This window comes from Zalophus californianus, chromosome 4, assembly GCF_009762305.2.
Source record: "Zalophus californianus isolate mZalCal1 chromosome 4, mZalCal1.pri.v2, whole genome shotgun sequence".
NCBI lineage: Eukaryota > Metazoa > Chordata > Mammalia > Carnivora > Otariidae > Zalophus > Zalophus californianus.
The window spans coordinates 174,361,085-174,384,948 of NC_045598.1; the positions used below are offsets into that span (position 1 = coordinate 174,361,085).

At 46.3% G+C, this 23,864-nt stretch overlaps 1 protein-coding gene across 1 annotated transcript in view; it reads right to left on the bottom strand.

The window, feature by feature from the left end:
* FBXO32 (F-box protein 32) overlaps positions 1-4,245 on the bottom strand; it is a 32,900-nt gene extending 28,655 nt beyond the window's left edge. Inside the window, exon 1 of the mRNA XM_027582472.2 lies at positions 3,799-4,245. Within this exon, the coding sequence (XP_027438273.1) occupies positions 3,799-3,914 (116 nt within the window). The 5' untranslated portion in view covers positions 3,915-4,245. The remainder of the gene's footprint in view (positions 1-3,798) is intronic.
* Between the last annotated feature and the right edge of the window lie 19,619 nt (positions 4,246-23,864).

Sequence of the window (23,864 nt, forward strand, 5' to 3'; positions counted from 1 at the left end):
AGGCGCCCCACAACTGAAAATTTTAACAAGAAAAGCCACCGCCATTTAGGAACCATGACTTTTTTTTTTTAAAGCAAAAACTATTTAAAGAGGCTACTTTCTTCATTAAATTCAATAATAGCCACTAAAGTTGCTATTTTGGGCGCCTGGGTGGCTCAGTCATTAAGCGTCTGCCTTTGGCTCAGGTCAGGATCCCAGGGTCCTGGGGTTGGCCCCGGCCCGCATCCGGCTCCCTGCTCAGCAGGAAGCCTGCTTCTCCCTCTCCCATTCCCCCTGCTTGTGTTCCCTCTCTCCTTGTCTCTCTGTCAAATAAATAAATAAAATCTTAAAAAAAAAAGTTGCTATTTTGTGGTCAGTTTTTACTAATCTTGATTTTTATAGGCACAGGCCTAGAATAAGAAAAAAATGACCTCTCCCAGCCCTATACTATCAACACACACATACCAAGATACTGAAAGACAACTTTAGAAAAGGTGGAAAGATTTCAAAATTAAGACCTTTTGGGCAAAGGAGATAAAAAGGGAGGGAAGGGAAAGAAAGAGGCCTATTTCTCATTTTGTTTGCATTAACAGGGCATTTAAGAAAGCTGCGACTGCCCCAAAGGGCTTAGTAGTAGAGTAAGGCCAGGGAGATTTCTATGCTAATTTGCTCCCATCCATACCCAAATGGTCAAACTCCCCTGGCTAGCACCCAGATTGTTTTGGTAAAACAAACAGCCTAATATATGAAGCTCATAGACCAGTGGCTTCCTGGCACACAGTAAGCACTCATAAAAATCTGAACTATTATTTTTGTCTCCTGCACTACTCATCCAGGGTACCAAGGTAAACTTCCTGCTTCCTGGTTCAGCCTTAACTATACTGGAAAGCAGCATTGGTGTTTTCAGCTGCAGGACTGTAGACTTGGAGAAGAGGGGCCTGAGGCTCACCATCGCTGAGATTACTCATCCTGGGGGTGGGTGAGGCGGGAGTCGGGGCGGGGGGAGGTTGTTGGTGAGAAGGGGCTCCGAGCTGGCATGGACTTAGTACCGTTCTGCTGTTGGAGGGGGATGGGGCTCGGAACATGGAGACAGTGGCCAGCAGAGTCCAGAGAAGGTGTGCTGTGCAGACATGCCGTGGTCAACACTAAACACTGTCCCCAGGTTGGGACACGCCAAAGGCACCCTTCATTCCCTACCCTTGTTCAGGCAGCTCACAGGATGGTACATGGAATTAGAGAAGTGTACTCTGCCTCTGTAGTTCTCTGTTTTATTACCCGTTCCTGTTCCTCCCCCTTTTGAAAGGGTCTGCCTTTTGTTTTCTCTTAACAGGAGAGGCATTCAGCTTCACCTGTGTAGGCAGGCATTCAGCCCAAACCTCACATCACCTAGAAACATCACCAAGGCTAAAAACAGTGGGGATATTTGAGACTACAAACCTAGGTCTCAGAAGGCCAACTGCTTTTAAGTTGGCAGACTTCTCATGCTAAGTAGGGAAGAGATTGTTTACAATTGATGGAGGAAAAAAAAATACTCCACAAACAGCCAGCTGCTTTGCTAGGAGCTACCAGATGATTCCTAAACTCTGACTCATCCAAGAGCCACAGGTGGTCCCTATATTGATCACCATTTGTTGTAACTATGGCAGTGCCACACCTCAGAAGGCAGGAAATGGGAGGAAAGAAAGGAGGCTCATGAAGGGGACAGAGGGGTGTGAAGCTACCTGATCCAGCCTAGGTTAAACTTCTGTGGTAAATTAAAACCATCTTCAGGTCTCCCATACTATGGCCAGAGAGGCACCACTATTTGCTCCTAAAGGGGAGTGAAACCAGCTTATCTCCTGGAGCAGATAGAGTGTGAATATTTATAGGAACTAGAGGCTCTGTATTCCTGCTGAGCCCAATGGTCTGCATCCTACTGAAGAGCATCCTACAATTTTATCTGGGTGAGCCGCTGCGACACCATTCAGCAGATAGATCATTGCTGCACCTCCCCAGAGAGAATCTGAACTGTTGTACAGAAATAAAGTACTGAACTAGCAGATCATCCTTAGGAACGAGTACGAAGGAAGGAACCTTCTAGTCTAGGGAGAATAATTCAGGCATAATTGGTAACTTGCATCCCTAAAAGGGAAGAGTCTAGTGACAGCCGTTGGTCTTTTTATTCTTACTATAAGTAAATGGTCTGATTTTCCATAAATGAGATTTCTTATTTGCTCCCCAAACTCCACTGGAACTGCCTCAAAGGATCTTTAACGTAAGAGTTATATATGCTCTTATCTCTCCTGACAGACCCCTAGGATTAAATGCTTTTTGGTTTTTTGTTTTTTCATTGGAAGACTAAAGGAGTTTTAACGCTTTACAAACCACAGACAGCCTGGGGGAGGGGGTGCTCTGGAGGTCAAGCTATCAAAATAACCATACTTGGATAGTATTCTTAAAATTGAGTGCCAGGGGCTCAGCCAAAAAAAAAAAAAAAAAAAATCACTGGTAAATCTCAGTAAGCGGGAACCCCATCCAGTTACAGAACTCATCACCGAAATCAATTTAAGGGCTCCGGGGCCAGTGGTTTCAACCAAAGGCTGTGAGAAAAGGCCCCCAAGGATGGCTGGGCTGCACTGATTCCCTCTGGACCTTCTTTCCTTCCTTTCTTCCTTTCAGATTTTATTTATCTGATAGAGACACAGCGAGAGAGGGAACACAAGCAGGGGGAGTGGGAGAGGGAGAAGCAAGCTTCCCGCGGAGCAGGGAGCCCGATGCGGGGCTCGATCCCAGGACCGCGGGATCATGACCTGAGCCAAAGGCAGACGCTCAACGACTGAGCCACCCAGGCGCCCTGGACCCACTTTCATTGCCCTTCTCACCTGTGCCAAATGGGGATCTGAAAGTCGACTGTTGAGATCCGGGACTGACAGATTCCAGACTACTTAACTTATTAGACAGCACTCCTGTGTTATGAACCAAGCGGAGCACCCGATCGAGCGGAACTCAGCTTTTCCACCAGGCTGACAGAGCTCAGGTGGGACCTTTCCTGAGCCAGGTGGGCTTTCTGCAGTCGATAGCCATCACTTGAAATTATTTCGGCCAGAAAACTGACCGAAAGCCCCCCCCCCCCCCGAGGAAACAGGTGCTAACGCTTCGTCCTTTCAGAAGCAGAAAGCTTGTGGGTTCCATGCCCGCCCCCCTTCCCTCCTCCGCAGCTCTGCAGCCGCCGCAAGTCTTCACCCCGGTTCCTCAAGTCCTCCCCGCAAGCGCCGGTGCCCAGGGGACCATCTGGCCACCCCTTCCTGGTTACTCATCCTCCCTGCCCACTCTGCGGTCGCCTGCGCGTGGGAAGAGCCCGGAGGTGCTGGACCCAGGACCCATCGCGTCACCCGACTTGTGCCCACAGCCCTTGGGCGCTCCGAGCCCCGCCGCCCCAGCGGTGACAGGCGCGCAGCCCACTCGCCCGCGCCCCCGCACGGGCAAACTGCGCGCCTCGTGTCCTTAAGACAGGGGTCCCCTGAAGTTGTGTGCTTAAGTTTGAACGTTTGCGGGCAAGATCCACGGTTATCGTCAGATTCTCAGAGGGACCGGGGGTCTGTAGAGTTGTGCCCGCTCGGAGACGCTGACCTTGAACAACCAGAGAAACCAAATTCTCCGAATCCCGTGCTCTGGCGACCTCTGCAGAAACCCTGTCAACTCCCCACCCCACCCCCCGGCCCGGGGCTCCCCTCCTCACCCTGTTCCAGTCCTGCCTGCCCCCGATTCACCCGCCCGGCGCCCCCGAAACCAGCCCAGGTCTGTTTCGCGGGGCTGGAAGTTGGTGGCGGATCCACTCACCTGCTGAGGTCGCTCACGAAACTGCCGCTCTTCTCATCCAGGAAGCGCTTCCAGCCGTCGGCCGTCTTCACCCAGCTCTGCCCGGGGGACCGCCAGTCCTGTCCGAGGAATGGCATGGCACCGGGGAAGACGCGACGGACTCGACGGACTGACGGACCGGACCGGCTGGGCGGCCTCGGGGAAGTGCCGCCCGGGGCGGGTGCTCGGGCGCCGGAGCCGGCGACGGGGGGCGGCTGCGGAGCCCAGCGCCTGTGTTCGCAGAGGGCGCGGCGCTGGGGAGGGCCGCAGGGCGCGCGGGGCTGGCCGGACTGCTGCGCCGCCGTCGCGGCCGCACTATTTATCCCGGGCCGCAGGCTCCGGCCCTTTGTTGCCGGAAGAGCCGCCTGCTCTCAGCCCGGCCCCCCCCCCCTCCCGCCCGAGCCCACGTGGCTTTGTTTATGGGCTCGGCTTGTTTTCCGAGGCGCTCGCGGCTCCCGCTCCTCCGGCTCTTGCACAACCACGCGCCGGTGGAAACTTGAAGCCGTGCTGCCAGGCCGGGGCTCCCGCCGCCCCTCCGCCCCCGCCCCCCCCCCCCCAGCGCCCGCTCCCCGCCCCCCCCCCAGCGCCCGCTCCCCGCCCCCCCCCCCCAGCGCCCGCTCCCCGCCCCCCCGGGCGCAGCTGCCGCCGCCGGGAGAGCGGGGCCCGGCGCTCGGGAAGACGCGCCCGGTCCTTCCGCCGCTCCCGGGCTGGCGAGGTGCGGGAAGGAGACCCGAGCGGCGTCTGGGTCACTCCTGGGCGGGGCTGGGGAGGAGGGATACACCCCCCCCCCCGCCGCCCCTAGCCCCTTGCTGTCACATCGGGTCCCGCAATCACAACGGCCCCTCGGGAACGGGGGGTGGGGGAGCACAGAGGGGCCGAGAGCAGGGCTGGGGGAGGGGACGGCAGCCTCCTGGCCTCTCTCGCCGCCTCAACCCGGCTCTGGGGCGGAAGAGGGCTACCCCTGCGAGGCGGCCGTGGGGAAGGGGGACAGCCCCCACCCCACCCCCGAACTGCCGTTAATGGGTCCGCTGCCAGGCCCGAGTCCGAGGGTGGCAAAGGAAGGAGAAGGACAGGGAGGCCGGGCGGCGTCTGATGCCTGCGGGGTGGGAGCAGACAGCAGGGACAGTCCCCCAACCTACTCTCGGCACTCTGAGCGCGCAGTGCCTACGTCTGGGACGCCCGGCTCCGCACAGCGCCGCCCCGAGCATGTTAGAGGCGCCTGAGCCTCGCTCCAGCGCCCGGGGCTGGGCTTTTGTTTTGAGGACCCGCTGTACCCTCCCCTCCTTCCCGCCGGGCGACATCCTCTGGGCTGTTAATTCTTCTCCGGGAAACAGCAGGCGGGGAGTTTTGTTTAGCTTTGGTGAGCGTTCCGGGAGAGGCCCTCCGCCCGACCGACGGGGACTAAAGGAAGTGCGGCGAGCAGGCCTGGCCCGGGCGCAGGTGCCGAGACCCTCACCAACTAGCTCCTTAACCTAATCGTCTTAAACTGGGGCGAGCGGCCCGGGGCGGGGGGCGGGGAGCTGCACGGTTTTCCAGATGAGGGTACAGAGGGCCCCAGAGAAGAGTTAAGCCAGTGACTTCCCCAGTTTGGTAAGGCTGGCTTCTTCACAGTCCTTAGTACAATCTGAAACTACCCTGTTCAGTTTTACTCTTTATTTGTACAGTCCATCCCTCTCCATCCCTCTCTGCAGAATGTCAACTCCTTGAGAGCTGGTCGGTCTGGTTCAAGGGGGCATCCCAGCACCTTGCCAGGCTAAAAGTTAGACCTTCAGTCACTATTTGAGTAGGTGAATGGGAGGCTGTGGGAGGTTGCTGGCATCAGGATAGCTGCTTGCCCTTCATGACTTCTAGCTGTGATGCTTCACAGTCTGATCTATTGGGCGATTAGACTGCACCAAGCAGTCGCTGCAAGTTAAAACTGCATGCTCAGGAATTAGTTTCAAACTCCATATTCCCTCCATATTCCTTTCTCGGCAGCCATCTACAAGTGTCTTCCGTTCCACAGACTTTGTGCAATCTTTAAGGCTTAGAGTAGGGCAAAATAATTGTGGGTGTGCCTTGGGAGGGTGCATGTTGGAGGGGGAAGGAGATGTTTTTAATAAAGTCTGTTTTCAAGTAGCCAGAGTTTTCTGATTCAGGTTTCCCACCATAAATAATTTATTAGTGTGGTAATAGTAAAAATAGCTTGTAAAAACACTGCAGAAGGTCCTACACAAATGATAAACACTACGATCATGCTAACAGATGGGACAATGCTGGGTCTGGCCTTTGTTGGAGAGAACTGAGTTCTGCAAGGGAGCATAATTAAGGGATGTGATTATTATAGATGTCTGTTAGTTACATGTCAATAAGCTACATCACTCTAGAAACCACAGAAGGCAGGAGATTTGAATTCTCATTCTGCTTGAGCATCATACTGCTGTCTGACCTGGATGAATGACTTAAATTCTGGAGGCTCAGTTTTTTGAGCTATCAAGAAAAAAAAAAATAGAGCCTCTAACGTTTCCCTTTCAGGATTCGAGAGTGTTGTAAAGGGGATTATCAGTACTAGTTCTTTTCTCCTTCCCACATGACCCATGGCTTCCTAGTGATATGTATTTATCTGGTTCTTTTTTTTTTTTAAGATTTATTTATTTATTTATTTATTTGAGAGCACAGCAAGGGGAGGAGCAGAGAGGGAGAAGCAGACTCCCCTGCTGAGCAGGGAGCCCAACGTGGGGCTTTATCCCAGGACCCTGGGATCATGACTTGGGCTGAAGGCAGACACTTAACTGACTGAGCCACCCAGCTTCCCCTATACTTCTTTGATTCTTGATGTTGGACTTGGCCATGTGACTTGCTTTGGTCTGTGGGATGCTGGTGGATGTGATGTGAGCAGAGGATCTGGTGTGTGTGCTTGTGGGTTGGTCTTGTCCTCTTATGTTTCTGTGAATGCCATGGCAAGAATATGCCCTGGGTAGCCACTGCTCCAACCTTGGTCCCAGGATGGGACACATGGAGCAGACACCTCAGTAGCCCCACAGATATTTTAGCAAGAAACCAGTGTTTATTGTTGAATGCCACGGAGATGGTTGTGGTCTTTTGTTACACAGCCAGTAGCTACAAAGAGTTGAGTGGCTGAAAGTTTGTCAAAGTTTTTTGACTTCTAAAATTCAAGCATAAGTAGGAAATCACCTTTTTTTGGGTGGGGGATAAGAACTAAGGCGGTGCCTGAGTGGCTCAGTTGGTTAAGCGACTGCTTTTGGCTCAGGTCATCGTCCCGGGGTCCTGGGAGCGAGTCCTGCATTGGCTCCCCCTGCTCAGCGGGGAGCCTGCTTCTCCCTCTCCCTCTGCCTGCCACTCCCCCTGCTTGTGCTCTCTTTCTCTCTCTCTGTCAAATAAATAAATAAAATCTTAAAAAAAAAAAAAAGAACTAATCTCAGGAAGGCTCAGTGTTTGTCCCTAGTCCCTCAGCTCTATCCTCCTTCTCAAAAAAAAAAAAAAAGAAGCTTGTGGTTATCATATCTTAACCCAGCCTTCTTCTGAAGTGTCAGTGACTGCTTTAGATTTCCCTCACCACTAAAAATCTAACTTGACACTTCTTCAAACACAAGTTTTCTACTGGGAAGCCTTGGCATGCCGAGCCCCTCAGGATAAAGAATGTGCTAGGCCATGTCTTCTAGACAATTACCTTCACATCAGATACTGACTTGACTTTGCCAAGTCTCTGTGAGTGGAGGCCTTATCACGACCGAGCATTGAGAACCACCAAGGCAAAGCTTCAGAATGAAGATATAGAGGCGAAGGATGCTCTGGGAATTTTGCAAGGCACAGACTGGGGAGGACCAGCATGGCCTCATGGTTTGAGCAGGGCACACCATGTGAGCACCACGATGGTGAGTCCCTTTGCATGGACACTGAACCATTGCCTTTCCTGAACAGCTTCATGCAACAGATTACCTACGTTATACGCTGGGTATTTGATTTTTTATTTATTTATTTTATTTTATTTTTTAAAGATTTTTTATTTATTTTTTAACAGAGAGAGACACAGCGAGAGAGGGAACACAAGCAGGGAGAGTGGGAGAGAGAGAAGCAGGCTTCCCGCTGAGCAGGGAGCCCGATGTGCGGCTCGATCCCAGGACCCTGGGATCATGACCTGAGCCGAAGGCAGACGCTTAACGACTGAGCCACGCAGGCGCCCTTGATTATTATTATTATTTTTTTTAAATGTGTGTTCTCCCCTATGGGGCTTCGAACTCCTTGTGGATAGGGCTGTGTCTTAGTGCTTTAGTCACCATGGTGCCTGTTATGGCGCTTGCTACGTGACTCGCAACCAATAAATAACTCAAAAAATGTAGTTGAACTACTCTGGGATGCTGTTATTCCATGTCTTCATCTATTGATATCTTATTACTCCTCAGGACATAGCAAGGTAGGGAGGAGGAAGGGTCGGCAGCCCCGAATCCTACCCTGCTTAGCTGAGTCCTCCATTAGTGGTGCCTTACCAGTTGGTGAGGCAAATAGGGGAGGTTAAAAGATAGCATCTTAGGAAAAAAAAAAAGTCTTGAGTGTTTAAATGTTTGTTCCCCTCATGACAGGTGCTAGCCATGCTAAAGACCCTGTGTCAAGCACTTTGCGAATGTAATCCTATTGAATACTCCTCACAAAAGCCTGTGAGCTGGGTATGGTTTTTCCTATTTTATAGATTAGGAAGCCGAGGGTCCAAAAAGTTAGGTAGTATGTGGTGAAACCCAAGCTGGTACCCAGGTCTGTCTCCAACCCTAACTGGAGCCAGATTGGGTTCAAATCATAGTTCCCCACTTAAATAGCTGTGTGACCTGGGCAAGTTACTTAACCTCTCTGTGTCACAGTCTCCTCATTTGTGAAATGGGAATAATGATAGCATTCACCTCAAAGGGTATTGTGAGGATTTATTAAAATAATATGCCAGCAACAATGGTAGAGAATATTCTTACCTTTAGGCAAAATTTGAGCCTCCATCTTTTACTTGCTTACATTCATGTCTACCCACCAAATTTTAAGTTTTGAGGGCGTGGAGCATAGCTCACTCAACTAATTTCCAGATGGGAAAAATGGCCTATGTTGGAGCAAATTATACAATGAAATGATAGCTTGCATGTTATTAGTTCCTATTTATTGCACCTGAACTATAGAAATGGACCTTATTCTGTTCAGAAGACTACATTTCCAAAGGTAAACCCAACATAATTTTAGCCTGCCCACTGCCTCACAAGGCTGTTTAGAGAATTTGTTTGTAGGAAGGATTGAAAACTTGATAAATATGAAGTGCCGTGTTGTTTCTACCCCCAAATGACATTCATTTATAGTTTTGGCTGAGGGACTGACTACTTCTCACTAAAATGCAATGGTATTTTGTTTGTTCATAATTTCTCTTTCTGAAAGGGTAAAAAAAAAGGTATTTTTTTTTTTTTAAATACTTATCAGCAGTGGTTGTAAGTTAAAAATAACTTTAGCTTGTTGGGTGGAGTGGGGGCTGGGATCCACCAAATCTTTTGGCTCACCCTGTCCCAGTTAGGGCGAATTTTATGAAGGGGGAGCCAGAGGAACTCAGGATATTAAATTCAGCCTGTCAGTGTTGTCACAGGATACAACAATTTGCATATGACCCTACACCCTGTCTGTCTAGGGTGGGGCATCCTTGAAACAGTGTGAACTCCGTCTGTTAGGTGTGTTTGAGTAGGAATTGTTGGCTGTGTGTTATTTTTGGGTCTCCGGCTGCCATGAGTCTTGCCAACTAAATTAAAGTCGGTCAGACACATGTCACTGAAAATATTCTCATTACTTTAATGAGAATCATTTGGCATTCCTCAAATGTGGGCCTGGTTCTGTTTTTGAGAGAGGGTCAAGGGCATTTTGCTATAATCCTTCTTCTTTCATAGCTCAGTTCAATTTTAATGAAAAAAATTTTTTTTTCTTTCAATAAGTAGTAAATAGGATTTGGAGGTAAGGCTGCTAACTTTTGTATAATATAGAGAAATGAATGAAACCACAACATTTTACATGAATAGCCCAGACTTCTAGTGTCTTTTTATAAAAACACATTTTAGAATGAGGATGTTAAATTTGTTGTGGATGTCAAGTTTTAAATACAGTATCAGTGCCTGAAATTGGTTAAAACCATCCTATCTATAACCTTTCAAATGGTATCTTGAATAGTTGAGTAAAGGTTTCAGTTCTGAGATTTCTCATATACAAAAATAGCTTGGACTGAAATTTATCTAGACATTGTGTCTTGTGGGTTACTTACTTATTATCACTAATGTTTATATAACTTTGCAAGGTAAGTATTTTTATCCCCATTTTATAGATGAAGAGACTAAGGCTCAGATATGTTAAACATTTATTCACAGGTCTGCTTAAAAATCAGAACAAACTTTTAGAGAGGTTACCTAATCCAATTCCCTCCTTTTACCCTTGAGAAGGTTAAGTCCCATAAAAGAGAGACTCACTTGAACACAGAACTAGTTAGTAGCAGGCCTGGGAAGTAGGCACCATGAGACCAAACCAACAGGGTTGGAATGTTCCATTAATCTTGCTGGACTGACCAATGTCCCTGAGAAATGTAAATTTTCAAGTAAAATTCAAATCCTCTTATTTACACACTCCAGTGATCAGATTTTATTAGGACTTGTCATCAGTGAGTTTGTTCCAGAGGGTACAAGAAAAACAACTTGATCCCCTAAAGAGGCTACTCCTCAAAGTCACCCAGGATCCTAGAGAAACAGCAGAGTTCAAAAATCAGGTGCTTTCTAAGTACTTACCCGACCATCAGATTGAATGCAGATATGCTGCTTGTTACATTTTGACAGCTTGTTGTAATCACTGCATGTTTTGACTTGTCAACTCTGGTGATTGGAGAAGTGGTTCGTGAGTCATATGGAGTGTGTTTCCTCATGTGAGTTAATTACTGAATTATCAAATCCTGGAGAAGTCACTTAACCTGTTTGGTGTTCAGTTTCCGTTGATAGACATACCTGTTGTAAAGATCAGAACAAACTTGTAGCGAGGTTACCTAATCCAATTCCCTCCTTTTACCCTTGAGAAGGTATAATTCTCTGGGCATCATTGATTGAAGGGTGATCATTAACAACGATTACAAATTTTCTTTGGGAAATAGAAAAACACAAGTCTCTCCGGTCTTTCTTATTGGGTGGCTGCCTGTCATACCCATCATTTTTCCACAGAAAGCAAAAGTCTATAGATGTGTTCTGCTCACTACAGTATGCCTTATGCCTGGCATGTATCAAAGAATCAAAGTGCCTTGGTGTATGTGGAACTGATTTTCTAAGTTGTAGCCTAGAAATTGTGGTCCATGAACTGAAAACCATTTTACTGTTTGTCTCAGATGATTCAATAAAAATAAAATGAGCCTGTGAGTTTTTTTTTCTTTTTAACAACAGTACATTCATTTCAGGAAGAAGAATGTAATTTAAAAATAAGTACAGAATGTTCATCTTCTTTCCCATTCTGACTACAGCCTGAGAAATCCAGTCCCTTAAGGGACATAATATTTTCAACCAGGGTTTACTGTTGATAGTAATTTAAGAAATAATTCAGTCTTTTAAACATCTGCTTTGCTAAAAATGGTATTGTATAAAAGCTTTTTGCTAAACGTCTTCAAATTGTGTATTTATTGAAGAGATGGGGCATAAATTAGATTTTTTTCTCTCCTCTGTCAACCAAGCAAAAAGAGTGGTTATCTTTAGTTCTGGTTTTGATCATTTTACAGGCTGTAAAATTTATTATAGAATATCATTCATTCTTTGTCTCAGCAGGGATACTTCATGCCTTTGCTATGTTCCTGGTACTCTTCTAAAGCAACTTAGAACATTTACTCTCAGGGAGCGTGTAGGCTCTAGGGAGAGAGAGACATACAAATATGTATTCCTAAAATTATGTGGCATGTGCAGTGATAGGGATTTGCACAGGGTTTGTTGGGACACCTGAGAGGATAAATCATGTGACCCATCAGGTGAGGCTACCAGGAGTTGCTCCTGAGCTCGGTCCTAAAGGATGAGTAGGAAGTGATGAAGCAAATGGTGATTGATCACATCCAAGTGATGAAGAAAGGGGAATGCCAAGGAGGGCTTTCTGGACCCTTCCCCTCCCCTTCCCTTCCCTTCCCTTCCCTTCCCTTCCCTTCCCTTCCCTTCCCTTCCCTTCCCTTCCCTTCCCTTCCCTTCCCTTCCCTTCCCTTCCCTTCCCCTCCCCTCCCCTCCCCTCCCCTCCCCTTCCCTCCCTTCTTTCTTTCTTTCTTTCTTTCTTTCTTTCTTTCTTTCTTTCTTTCTTTCTTTCTTTCTTTCTTTCTTTCTTTTTCTTTCCTTTCTTTCTTTTCTTTTCTTTCTTCTTTCTTTCCTTTCTTTTCTTTCTTTCTTTTCTTTTCTTTCTTTTCTTTTCTTTTCTTTCTTTTCTTTTCTCTTTTCTTTTCTTTTCTTTTCTTTTTTTTTTCTTTTCTTTTCTTTTCTTTTCTTTTCTTTTCTTTTCTTTTCTTTTCTTTTCTTTTCTTTTCTTTTCTTTTCTTTTCTTTTCTTTTCTTTTCTTTTCTTTTCTTTTCTTTTCTTTTCTTTTCTTTTCTTTTCTTTTCTTTTCTTTTCTTTTCTTTTCTTTTCTTTTCTTTTCTTTTCTTTTCTTTTCTTTTCTTTTCTTTTCTTTTCTTTTCTTTCTTTTCTTTCCTCTATGCCCAATGTGGGGCTTGAACTCACAACCTCAACATCAAGAGTCAGATTCTACTTTAGGTGGAAGAAGAAACAAATGGTTGGGTGGAAGGCTGAGGACTGTTCTGAGTGAGACCTCACTTTCACTGGTTTTAGGGCCACCAACAGGAGGAACTCTGTGTTTCCTCTGCCCTGGGGGGATTGCCCGTGTTGCGGGAGGGAATTCCTTCTAATTGGCCAGGCCTGCCTAGGGAAGAGGGAGGACCTCCATTTAGAGCAACATTCCAACAGGTATCTTCTCTTTCTGTCCTCCACTATCTGATCCGTCTTGAATAAGATGGTTTTCTGGTTTTTTTCTTCCTGCCAGTGGTTATAGCACACAGTCCTGTCCTGTGAAATGAAATGTTCCGTTTTCAAATGCCTTAAAAAATGTTATGTATATATATGTAGTGCTGTTCTCACTACAAATAAGTTATAACAAACTTTCTTTTAAACAAAGAAGCAAAGAATGAAATTGCCCCAAACCAATAAGTGAATGGGTGGGTGCTGAAAATTTGTTTTACGTCTATCTTTTTATGTATATATTTTTACCATCCAGTTTGTACCTTCTGCTAGCCCCCTGATTTGGGGTGGGGGGCGGTGGGGATGCCTCACGTATCTTGGTGAGAGGTAGCGCTGACTTCCAAATGCAGGATCTAAAGGGACCGGATCAGGGCGCCTGGGTGGCTCAGTCGGTTAAGCGTCTGCCTTCGGCTCAGGTCATGATCCCAGGGTCCTGGGATCGAGTCCCACATCAGGCTCCCTGCTCAGTGGGAGGCCTGCTTCTCCCTCTGCCTGCCGCTCCCCCTGCTTGTGCTCTCACTCTCTCTCTCTCTGGCAAATAAATAAAATCTTAAAAAAAAAAAGAACTGCTTTAAAAAAATAAATAAGTAAAAATAAAGGGACCGGATCTTCTCTCTCCCTGCTGTGGTCAAAGTCAGGGGCAGGCATGTGACCTGGGCTGGGCCAATCATACACACTCTCCTGCAGAAGTGATGGAAGGAGGTTTGGTGGTTCCTGGTGGGAGGTTATTCTTGGCCAGTGTCTTTGGAGAGGTGCTGACCCTGGTTGGCCCCTGCTGTAGCGGCTTTGCTATGATCCTTGCTGTCTGGTCCTCTGGGGCTCTCTCAGTTCTTGCCTCAGTTTCCCATGCCTGTTTCTTTAGCCTCTTGCTGATGCTATGGACCCCAATGGTCTTCCAATAAAATCTTTGTGCTTAGAAGAGCCAAGGTCAGTGTCTGTAGCTTGCTAACAGTAATTGTTAGCAATTCAGAGGCATTCAGAGCCTGGGTCATGTAAAAACACACGGTCTCCTCTGCCCATCACCCCTCCAAGCCCCTGTGGTCTCATGTGCTTATGTGTGCACTCAGGCCAACCGTTGAATTAGACCAGAGAGGATGATTTGCAAGTATTAGGACTTACCTAAAGAAATCATCTGCTGAGGAAACTGGACTCAAGCCCAGATAGGGGATTTCAGCTTGCACAAAACTGGCAGATTTAGAAACATGGAGACAGAGAAGAATGTTGAGCTGTCCATGTGTGAAGGTAAAAGATGAGGAATTGAAAAGCCCAGAGCTCTAGAGTTTTCTTATAAATCCACGGCATGAACCTCATCGGGGCAGCAAGCCTGAACCCCGAGAAAGTTCAACTGGTGATACCTTAGAAATTTCCCTAAGGTACACATTCTCTTACAAACATTTTCTAAAATTGATGTTTCCAGGTATGGAATTTAGCTTGAAGGCAGGAGGAAGGGAGTAACATTTATTGAGTACCTGTCGTGTGCCTGACTTCTATCGACATTGGCTTATTTAATTCAACCCCCCCCCAAACACTACAAGGTAGGTATAATAATATCCTTATGTTATTCACAAGGAACCTGCATAGTTAGACTCACAAGCTTACAAGTGGCAGAGCTGGGATTTCAGTCCAGGACTTTTAATTCTGAAGCTTGTGCTCTTTCCATGAAACGATTCTGTCTCCCAAAGTTTACGTGAGGGCAACAGGAAGAATACGGACAGAGAAAGGCGACTTCTAGACCTCGGAAAGAAAATCCTTCTTTCATGTAAGTGAGACTCGGGACTGGAGACATGGCCAACTGGTTTTTGTCATTGCTGCTCTTGTGTGGTCTGGAGGGACCTCGATTGTCTTGGTATCTATCCTCTAAATAACCAAGGGACTCACTTTATGACAAAAGAAGTATAGCACTGGGTGCTTGCTGGCAAAATGAGCTGATTTGCCTGTAACCCATAACCCATCACTCAGAAGCTTGCCAGAACTGTAGAATGACCCTCTAAAGACTGCTGGGGAACATGTTCTAAAAGTTCAGGGCTCCCATCCTACAGAATGCAGTAAATATAGTGTTTCCCCCATGTCCAGAAGTGGGGAGGTGGGACTAGGCTCCATCTCATTTTTTAATCCATTATACCTAACAAGCCCCACCTGGAGCACTTTGGCTTCCCATCCCTGAAATCTTGGGTTGGTGGGCTTGGAGGTTCTGGTTTCCACCAGCGAGCACATTAAATTTCCATTAAATTTAAATTTAAATTTCCATTAAAGTTGAAGCTGAAACTGTCCCAAGCCTTTTGAGCCTCCTCCGGGCAAGGAACCAACAAGCAGACAGAAGGTTACTGTATTGACTGGAGTGACTGATCCTGATTATCAAGGGAAATAGGTTACCGCTACCCAATGAAGGGAAGAGAACCCATATCCAGAACCCAGAAGGCGCACTGGGTCCCTTCTTAGCACTGCCATATACAATAATAATGGTTAGTGGAAACCTGTGATAATCCAGTCAGTACAGGGTCACTAAAGGCTGATCTCCAGGAACTGAAGAGTTGACTCATCCTATCAGGTAACAAAACTCCAATGAGTGGAGGTGCTGAGGGAAAAGGTGGAATGGTGGTAGTGGAGGGATTGCTGATTTTCATCCCAGGAGCAGCACGTGAAGTTTGGATTGGTGTTGATACGCATGTCTTCTCTAATTGATTATAATTTTCTTTTTGGGGTTTGGCTTTCTGCAGCCTCATGGGAAGGGTATGTTACAATATAGGTTCCAGGAGAAAGTGTGACTGTATTGACCTCTCCTTACCATGACATAGGAGTTTATGGGACTTTGGGTCTCCAGAATGTTGGGGACGAGACTTTTATCAGTCTTCATCTGAATGAGGGGCAAGATGGATGCTGAGTAGATGCAAAAGGGGTGAATCATGCAGGTTACTCCCAGCATCGCTCCCCTTCCCTTCCCTCGAATCCATCTAGACCCCCTCACCTGGGCTTCCTTGCGCTCTGGTTTCTGATTGAGTTTGCCAATGAAAGTTACTGGCAAAAAATTAGAAAAAAATTTTTTCTAATTCTAAAAAAAGATTAAAAAATCTCCCTCTTTGCTTCTGCACCGTAGGCTTAGCCCTTCCACAACTTTAGTTCCTGCCAGGCAGCTGCTCTGGCCTGATTTCAGCTCTGACTGGACTCTGAAAATCACTTTCTTCCTCTTGTCCCCAAGACCCAGAGCTGCTTCCTGCTGCCCTCGCCTCTTGTAGGTTCCCTTAACTCTATCCACACCTCTGTAACTGATCCCTTCATTAAAACCTCTTTAAGTTAAACCATTTGAGCAGAGTTTAGTAACCTGCTGGGCCCCTGTGTGATACAAATTGGGAGCTGATTTCATTTTATTGAAGCATAAAATGATCATTTTATTCATTTTATTGAAGTGGTCTAAATTTTCCCAGAAGCTGTGTAGGTGGTGTTTCTTGAAAAAGCAAGGGTTCCTACAATATTTAAATCAATTTGATCTACAAATGTTCAATTTACATGAAGCTTTCCAGGGAGAAGGCAAGCCAGAAATAATACAAAATAAGAGAGGGGAGCTATTTTAAAAGTCTCTTTTACCTAAGAAAGTTAGGCAAATAGACTTTCCTCCTAGCATTACTTATGACAACATCATTTTTACAGTTTAAATGAGAAAGTTGATGTCTACAGACATGGGGTAGAATTTAGCTTTTACTCTACCTTTTCTTTTTCAATTGCCTGTCATCAAGTTATAATCCTTTGGGATATGCAGTAATCATATTTATTCCATCATTTATGCCTTCTTCAAGTTTTTATTTTGTACTTACACAAAGTCCTGCCATTGGTGAAACAAAGATGAATGGGCGTGGCCTTGCCCACCAGACACAGGCTAAGTGCAGGGAGAGAAACATGGGTAAATTCATTCCAGTCTCTGCTTTTGAGTGTCTCCATAAGTAAAAAAAAAAAAAAGCTCCCCCCAATCCAAAAAAACAAAAAGCTAACTTTCATTCATTCAACAAGTATTTGTTGAACACTTGCAATGTGCCAATGCTAGGTATTGGAGGTATAAGACTGAAGGGAAAAATGCAAAAAACAAACTCTCCAAAATACATGAAACAAAAGAAAAACAAAGCAAAAAAGGAAAAACCCAACAAACAAATAAACCTGCCCCCAAAAACCAATACCCCAAAACACATACTCAGATGGTCTCTTCAGTCATGGCATTTACAGTTTAGGGAGCTAGTGCAGAGCTGGTATGAGGGTTAAATGAGATGTTCGTGGAGCAGCAGGTATGCAGTAGATGCTTAATAAATGCTAGAGATTATGAGCATCTATTGGGGAGACAGACCCATTGCGCTAAAATGTAATGTGTGGTATATCTGTGCAAAAGAGTAGAGGAGTGTAGAGGAGGAAGGAACTTATCCTGTTATGGAGAAGTCATGGAAGGTTCTAGAGGAGAGGATGCAGCTGAAGGACAAACCTCACTTCACTGTAGAAAGAACAAGGGAGGATGACATTCAGGCAGAGGGCAAAGCTGTGCAGGAGTGTGAGAGCTCGGGGTGTTTGGGCAAAGGTGTTGACTCAGTGTTGCTGGAGCAGAGGTTGCATGGAAGGAGACAGGAAACGAGACTGGAAGGCAAGTTAGAGCGTGATTGTGAAGACCCTCCTCTATGATATGGAGGGCAGAGAGCCTTTCAGAAGTGAGGTGGGCATCTTGCATAAACTCTACAGCACTGGAGACATGTTGGAACCAGTGCGTCTCTCCTTGTTGATGGGCACTCTGTGGTCTTGTGCTTTCAACAGTTTTAAAGGCTGAAGCAGCATTAGGAGCCCCTAAAGCTGGGGAGACCAATGGATCCAGAGAGCTGTTTCACAGTACAGTCTCCAAATATGGTACAGGATCACATGTTTAAATGGCGTCCTTCCTCAGCAAGACTTTTCCAGAGAAAACACACAGATCAAGATCATGTGTGACAAAATCACTATATTTGCGACATAGCAAAAATATAAGATACAACATGAAGACCACCACTACAAGCTTCTGGGATTGGTAGGAGTGTCAGAGAATTGAGTCAAGTGCTGCCTTATTTTTTTTTATCTATCTTCCAGAACCAAAGGGAAGGAACAGGGGCCAAACAACAGATCGACACTCCATGAAATAACATTTATTGAGTACATGGAGTGGACCATGTACAGTGCTAGGTGCTGTTGATTCAAAGATGAATAAAATGAGGTCCCTGGTCTGGGAGAAGCTCACAGACTAGTGGAGGAGATAGTTGTGTCTTTAGACTGAGTGTCTGCCTTGTGTCAGGCAAGGTGTTGGGCTCCATATGTCATCCCATAATGACCATGAGAAGCAAGTATAGTCATCCTCATTCTCAGTTGTGAGAACTAAAGTTTCTGGAAGCTAAGGTATTTGCCTGAGGTCTCATAGCTGGGATATCATTCAGGATCCATGCAGGGAACAGACTCAGATGGGGTACGTGAGAACAGTTTAGTAAAGGGACAGTTTATAATGGTTGTGGGCAGGGAAACCAACAAGGGATGGTGGAGCATTGTGGGGACGGAGGTGGGGAGGAATATTCCCCCTGCAAGGCCTCCAGGGGCAAGTGGAGGGAGCAGTTATAGGAACCTGAATTCAGGAGCCATGGTTGTAGGAGAGGGCCGCCAGAGAGGAGCAGTGGCCTTTGGTAAGGGATATGGCCAAGTCCCAAGACTTGGGACAAAGGAGCCAAAGGGGAATAAATACCCTGAACTCACTGTTTCCTGCCCTTCCGTCTCCCACCCGTCCCTCCCATTGATAAAGCCAACCAGAAGCTAGAGGGCAAGAATGCCCGCTGATGCAGGCTCCTGGAGCCCAGAGCAAGTCAGAGAAGGTCAGAGTGTTGAGTCTGGAAAGGCAAATGGGAAATAGCCAGCACAACCGGTAAGGCATCAGGAGGAGGTTGAAACCCCCACTTTTTCTGACTTTCTGACTTCCACTTGCCATGTTAAAGCATCAGCCTTCTAACACATGGCCCACCTTCACAATTACCTGGAGGATATCTGTCAGCAGGATTAAACAGTATGGAAAGTTGGGGTACAGTACCCCTCCCTGATACTTAACATGTGTGCATGTGGAGGTGATAAGGTGGGCATGTGGCCCAAGTGAAGCAGGTCTCCGCAGGGCAGGGTTGGAGGCTTGGCCCCACCCTAAATATTCAAAATGTCACAACTTCCTGTGACCAGCACTGAAGGTACACTCTCCTCAAAGAGGACCAGGAGGTTTCAGGCTGGAGGATGTGCTGGGGGAGCCCCACCTTTAGGCACCCCGTTTCTTCTTAAGAGATACATTTACGTTTATGGTGATGGGATTCTGCCTGTCCAGGGTGAAGTCCCAATGAAACTCCTGATTTGCAAAAAGTGACTTTGTCAAGATAGTTCATGTCAATCTGACATCGAGGTTCTGGGAACAACTTCTTATTGGGCCACCAGCACCATCTTGCTATATAGTTTTTTTTTTTTATCTCTTAATCATCTTACATAAATATAACTTCTTATGTAGTTCCAGGCATCACACATGGGCATTAAATGACAGCCACGAAGTGATAACCAGTGTGTGGGCTTCTGTAGCCATTTTTCTAGATCTGGGAGGGGCTGAGCATAACCCTAGCCAGTCATCCTCTTGGATATAGTGAGGCATTCAGGGCATGTGACCCAAACAGAGTGAATTGCAGGACTCATGTCATGGTGCTAGAAGTCTCTTTTCTGCCTGAGTTGCAGAGAGGGTGGGACATGCTGGCAGCCTTCTTGTTTCCATGAGAGAAGCTGGAGAGAATGGAGTTAACACAGTGGATGGCCGGCTGAGGACACAGACTACAGTGACCAACTGATTCCAGACTGTCCTGTGTTTAAAACTTCAAGTCCCACATCCTAGGAACCCCCTCAGTTCTGGGCAGACTGGGACAGTCTCTACCTCAAGGACAGAATGAGGTATGTCCTGATGACATCATTGGAGCCCCAAGTCCCAGCCCTGCCTGTGGACTTTCCCTGGCTTCTGCCTTTTGCAACCGAATCGGTCCTGCCTGAGCTAGAAATGGGCAGCTTAGGGGACAGGAGCATTTGTGTGGTTTAGACCAAATCACTGAAGTCTTCCAGTACTCCTTGATTTCCCCATCCTTAAGATGAGTGGCTGGATGACTTTTATGTCCTCTCCCAGCCCCGTAAAGTTTATGCATCTGTGTCAGCCCAGGCTTGCAACCTCCCTCCCCCAACCTCTTAACATCAAAACAAAACAAAACAGAACAAACCTGCTGTGCAGAGTGTTCCAAAATTCAAGCAATGTGCTTGAGCTGATGTTATCGTCCCTTGGCACGGTTTTACCTAGATGAAAGTGAGGACTATTGAAATATCTCCTTGCAACTTTTATGTGGGAAGAGGGCTGGAACCCTAGGCATGAAATGGTATTTATTTTGCTTGTGATACGAAACAGCCGGAGAGTCTTCATGAATCAGGTGTGTTGCTCATCCTCGGTGACAGGTCTCAGGGGGGAGCTTCTGCAGGCGACCTGAGGCAGAATGTGTTCTAAGCCACATCTCTCCGGAGCACAGAGAGACGTTGTCTGGGAGGCAGGATTCCTGGGTCCTAGAGTAAGCACTTCATTACTTAGTGGTTAAGAGTTGATGATACATTTTAACGTATATTAACATATGTATTCCCTTCACCTGTAGCATTCTTCCCCAGGACTGGGTTTTATTTGACTAATTTCCACTTATTCTTTAGGTCTTTTTGAATGTTGCTATGGAGCTTTTACTGGCATGCCTAGAACAGCTTGGTTTCCATAGTAATCGTGATGAAGCAGGGTAGATACTGGTTGTCAAGCACACCATCTCATCCTGCCCCCCCCGCCGCCCGGGCCTTTTGGTAACAGCTCCTCCTTTCCTTTTGGGGCAAACTCCCCCCTTTCTGTGTGGTTCCAGTGGGGCTGTTAATCATCGTGCCCACTTACCTTCCTATAGGGGTTGCCAGGTAACCAGGCTGGGCCAGTCATAGTCCCCATCCCCCACCCCCTGTCCTGCACAGTGAGTAGTCCATAGATGGGCATTGGGCATGTGACCTAAGTGGAGACAATCACAGTCGGCTCTGGAATTGACTTAGAGAGATCTGAGAGAGGGAGGGTCCTTGTGATGGGTCTGCTAAACCAGAAGTGTGTGCATCTAGGGATACCAGAGGCTCTCTTAGCCGCACTGAGAAAAATGATCAGCATTAAGAGAGAAAGAAGGCAGGGCACAAAGCGAACAGTGATGAGGAATGGAATAGGAATGAGAGCCCTCTTTAGAGATATACTCCTCATACCATAAAATGGACCCTTTTCAAGTGTACAGTTCAGTGGTTCTTAGTGTAGTCTCAGGTCAGTGCAACCATTGCTACTATCTAGTTCCAGAACGTTTTCATTACCCCAGAAGGAAACTCTGTCACCTTTAGCAGTCACTCCCAAATACCCCTCCCCCCTTCCTAGCACCTGAAGACCACTAATCTCCTTTCTATCTCTATAGATTTGCCGATTTTGGAAATTTCATCTGAATAGAATCATACCATCTGTGGTCTTTTGTTCCTGCCTTCTTTCACTTGGTATAATGTTTTCAAGGTTCATACATATGGCAGCATGTTTCTGTACTTCACTTCTCTTTATAGCTGAATAATATTCCCTTGTATGCACATACCACATTTTGTTTCTTCAATCATCAGTTGATAATACATTTGGCTTGTTTGGGCTGTTACGAATTACGCTGCTATGAATTTTTCACAGAATCTCACACAATTGTAATAAATTATTTCCAGATAATTTGTTAATGTCTGTCTTTCCCATCAGACTGTGAATCTATGAGTGCAGAAGAGCTTACACAGTGCCTAATGGTTAGTAGGTGCTCAGTGATTATATAATAAAGGGAAGACATAAGAGTGTGATCCCCATTTTACAGACGGGGAAGCTGAGGGTTAGGGAGATTAACTTGTCTAAGTCATGCAACTAGTGTGTCCATCATAGCTCTTCATCATAAACAACAGAAGCCGACTCTGGCTGATTTAAGAAGAAAAAGACCTATGGAAAGCCTGTTGGGGAGTGCACAGAATCACCAGGAAGACCCAGGTTTACAAAATGAGCTGGAAAAAGGGAGGCAGGATGGCAGTTGGGACCGAGGCCAAAATGATGCCTAAGGAGCAGCCTAGTGAGGACATGGCTGACATCCCTGCCTCCCCCCGGCACAGAGGTCATTATCAGCATAACACTGGTACCATCACTAGCCTGGATACCAGACATTGCTGCTACTGTTACTGGCCTCACCAGAAGGCCTTTTCCACTGGCCCTACTTCTTCGCATTACCGGCTTCTGATTGAAAGCCCAGGGGTCCGTGACTTACCACAAGGAAAGCTGGGATAATGAATGTCTGGCCTTTTAGGCTTTTATAGTGTAAGTGGGGTCTGCCTTACGCCAGCACTCCTAGTGGGGTCCTGGAACAGGAAGATTTAGTGTTGGGTAGAAAAAGATAACTTTAGTAATAGGTAGAAAGCCAGATCTCTCCAAATTGAATACACTATAGTTGTTTGATAGCTTCTGACAAGACACCCAGTCCTCTGAACCTTTTGAATCAGTGAAAGCCTTACCGTGTTATTTTTCATCTAGTCCCCACTCTCCAAATGTCGGGTGTCAAAACTATGACAGGTCATCATGTACTGAGGGAGGCCTATTAATTTCTTATCTATTCCCCACCTTTTATTTTAAAAGCAAATCCTGCCAGAACACAGTGCTCTTTTAAATGTAAGCAGAACTGAGTGCCTAAAACAAAGCAAAGCAAAACCAAACCAAACCAAAGCAAACCAAACCAAACCAAAAATACGTAGAAAAACAGGAGGACCTCAGCCTCTGATTTTGTCATGCACACGTGATTGGGAAGTTTCCCTGCTGCTTTAGACCTTGAGAGGAGTGGCCTGATGGCTGTACCTCTTTGCCACCCTCTGTACCAAAAGGGACTGTATTGAGAAACGTGTGGCTTTCTCCTTGTTAATGTCCCCAGGACTTGTCATGTGTGAACTCTCTGTGGCATTTCTTCTACATCACCTCAAGGGAAGCTGGCCCCAGACCATCCATCTTGTTGCCCATGGAAACAGACTGGTTGCACCATCTGAGAGGCCTCATCCTGAATTAAACAGTCTTTGATGAGATCTGTGTAAAAATGCACCCACTCTCCTTTGCTCCCTGGGGTGCATAGATAATGAAGCCACATAATCATTCACAACCACCAAGGAGATGCCAACCTCCCTGTATTTAAGCCAAGCAACCTCAGGTTGTTATGATAACAAAGAAGAAAATAGATATGGAAGTAGTGTTAGACAAATGTTAGGTAAATTTAGCAAGTGAGCAAGTGTAATCTCTCTCTGCATCTCTATCTTATCACCTGTGCAATGGGAATAATCTTATCAGTACTGTGTTATCAAGTTGTGTGAGGATGAGCTAAGTGAAAATGTGTAAATTGCTCAGGGTAAGACTTGGCACATTGTGTGTGCTAAATGAATGCTAGTTATTATGTTGGTTTCTTGAATCTGTCACCCAAAGGAAGCTTCTATTAGGTCCTGCTCCCTGATTGATAAATTAAAAAGTTAATTAAGTAGCTAATTACTCCCCTCTAAATTTTCTTGTGGAAATCTATCCAAAAGCTAAGGTCTCATTGTCCTATTTTAATGAGCCTCAGAGACAGTAGGAAAGGCTGATATGGAAATTGAGGAACATGGCAGTGCCATCTTTCTGTACATGCAGCCTCTGGGCACTGTCCTGAGGGGTGAATTTGCTTCAAATTCTGGCTCTCTCAGTCCTGGCTAGGTGCCCATAGGCCAACCCTTTCCTTTCTTTGGTCATCCATTTCCTCAACTGTAAAAAGAGGGGGTGAAAATGCTCTTCTCAGTTCTAGATGTTTCTGTCAAATGTGTAGATGTTGGATCTGAGTTTGTTGATTTTCTAGAATAGGATGGTGTAAGTTAAGCTTGTGCATCCTAGAGTCAGAGTCCTGGGTG